Genomic DNA, 1816 nt, shown 5'->3' with positions numbered 1-1816 from the left:
TCTTCAACTCTCTTCGTTGCAAATTCCGAATACATGCATCCGTTGTGGACACGCTCATGTGCCTCGGCACTCTTCCGAGTAAACAATTTGTTCAGCCGATAGAAAGTAGACCTAACAATGGCAGTCATAGGAAGGTTGCGTGCACCTTTCAGGACAGAATTTATGCACTCTACCAAGTTTGTCGTCATATGTCCCCAGCGATGACCCCTATCAAATGCCAACACCCATCTCTGAACACCGATGTCATCGCATCATTGAGTATATGCCTCACCCCGCTCTTTTAGCCTCTGTTAGTTTTGTTGTACTCCGGTTCCGTCCGAGAATAGCTTGTTGAACAATTCATTTTATCGTAAGCAAATACCACAAAATTACTATGAATAGGACTATAACAGTGAAATGAAATACCTGTGTTAACCACGAGTTTATGTAAATACGGAGCCTTGAACCTCCTTAAGAAGTTGGACCCGATGTGCCTGATGCAGTACATGCGCCACGCTCTTGGTGGTGACCATGCACCGTTACTACGAGCTACTACAGCGTCGATGGAGGTATGGCGGTCAGAAATAGTTCCCACGCCATCAATAGTGACAACATATCTCCACAAATTGGTTAGAAAAAACTCCCACGTGTCTGCCGTTTTACCCTCGACTATCGCAAATACAATGGGCACAATATTTTAGTTCCCATCTTGTGCAACCACAACCAGAAGTGCACCTTTATATTTTCCATACAGGTGTGTGCCATCAACCTGCACCAGTGGCTTGCAGTGTATGAATGCTACAATACACGGATACAATCTCCAAAAAATGCGGTGCAGTACTCTTACACCTTGAACCTCCTCACTCTCACGGTAAACGGTGAGAGTTTTAATTTGAACACGAGACCTTGGCATCTTCGCAGTCATTGCTTTCAACCATATTGGCAAAGTCTGGTAAGAAACTTTCCAATCACCAAAAACTTTTACGACAAATTTCTGCTTTGCCAACCAAGCCTTGCGGTAACTTACAATGTAGTTGAATCTGGATTGAACTTCTGCAATAATAGACTTCACCTTTATCGACAGGTCTGCTTCGACCAACGGCTTAATAGCCTCTGCAATTATATCTGAGTCCAACTTGGCATGATCTTGTGAAATCGTGTCGATGGTGCACGTGTGTTTTCCATTGTATCTTCTGATCTCCCAACAAGCTTTTTTTCGAATCAAGCTAGCTCGAATAAGCCAATCGCACCCTGCACCATAACCCTTGTATTTCGCATAGAATGTCTGCAACTCAAGCTCATACACAGTATAATCAACTCCTCTAGAGATAGTGTAGCTTTTGATTGCAGAAATCACCAACTCTCTCGAACCAAATTCCATTCTGACACTAAACTCACCATCTTCCGCCGTAGCATTGCCTTCACCTACGACATGCGCACCACCATCAGTCAGACAAGGCAAATAAAATAAACACTATAGGTAACTTGAATTAATAATCATAACATACCCATGTTCGCATATTCAGAAAATTTTGGGGCATGGCTTCGAGATCTAGAGTCCAGATAAAAGACAGAACACCAAACAGGTGATGGCTTACAATCGCATCCACTTCATTTTGCACCGCCATATTGCCTACCAAGTCTCCGTCATCATTTTTGTTATCGACATCAAAGTTGGCTTCGTACTCCTCTTCACTGTCATTATTATCTTCTTCCTAATCTATATCTCCGAGCTCATCAATATTGACCTCCTCGCCAACCTTGCCCAACTTCAACCGCTGTTCGAACTCAACGTACAACTCTATCATCGGCATGTGAAATCGAGTTTGTTGATAAA

General features: G+C 43.1%; 1 protein-coding gene across 1 annotated transcript; it reads right to left on the bottom strand.

Annotated features, from left to right (window-relative positions):
• Positions 1–676: 676 nt before the first annotated feature.
• Positions 677–1491, bottom strand: LOC130934661 (uncharacterized). Its single transcript, XM_057864208.1, has 2 exons — positions 1488–1491; positions 677–1404 (listed from the first exon to the last, which is right to left on the bottom strand). The coding sequence occupies exons 1-2, from the start codon at positions 1489–1491 to the stop codon at positions 677–679; spliced, it is 732 nt and encodes a 243-aa protein (XP_057720191.1).
• Between the last annotated feature and the right edge of the window lie 325 nt (positions 1492–1816).

This window comes from Arachis stenosperma, chromosome 6 (genome assembly GCF_014773155.1).
Source record: "Arachis stenosperma cultivar V10309 chromosome 6, arast.V10309.gnm1.PFL2, whole genome shotgun sequence".
Lineage (NCBI taxonomy): Eukaryota > Viridiplantae > Streptophyta > Magnoliopsida > Fabales > Fabaceae > Arachis > Arachis stenosperma.
This window is presented reverse-complemented; position numbering and strand designations above follow the sequence as displayed.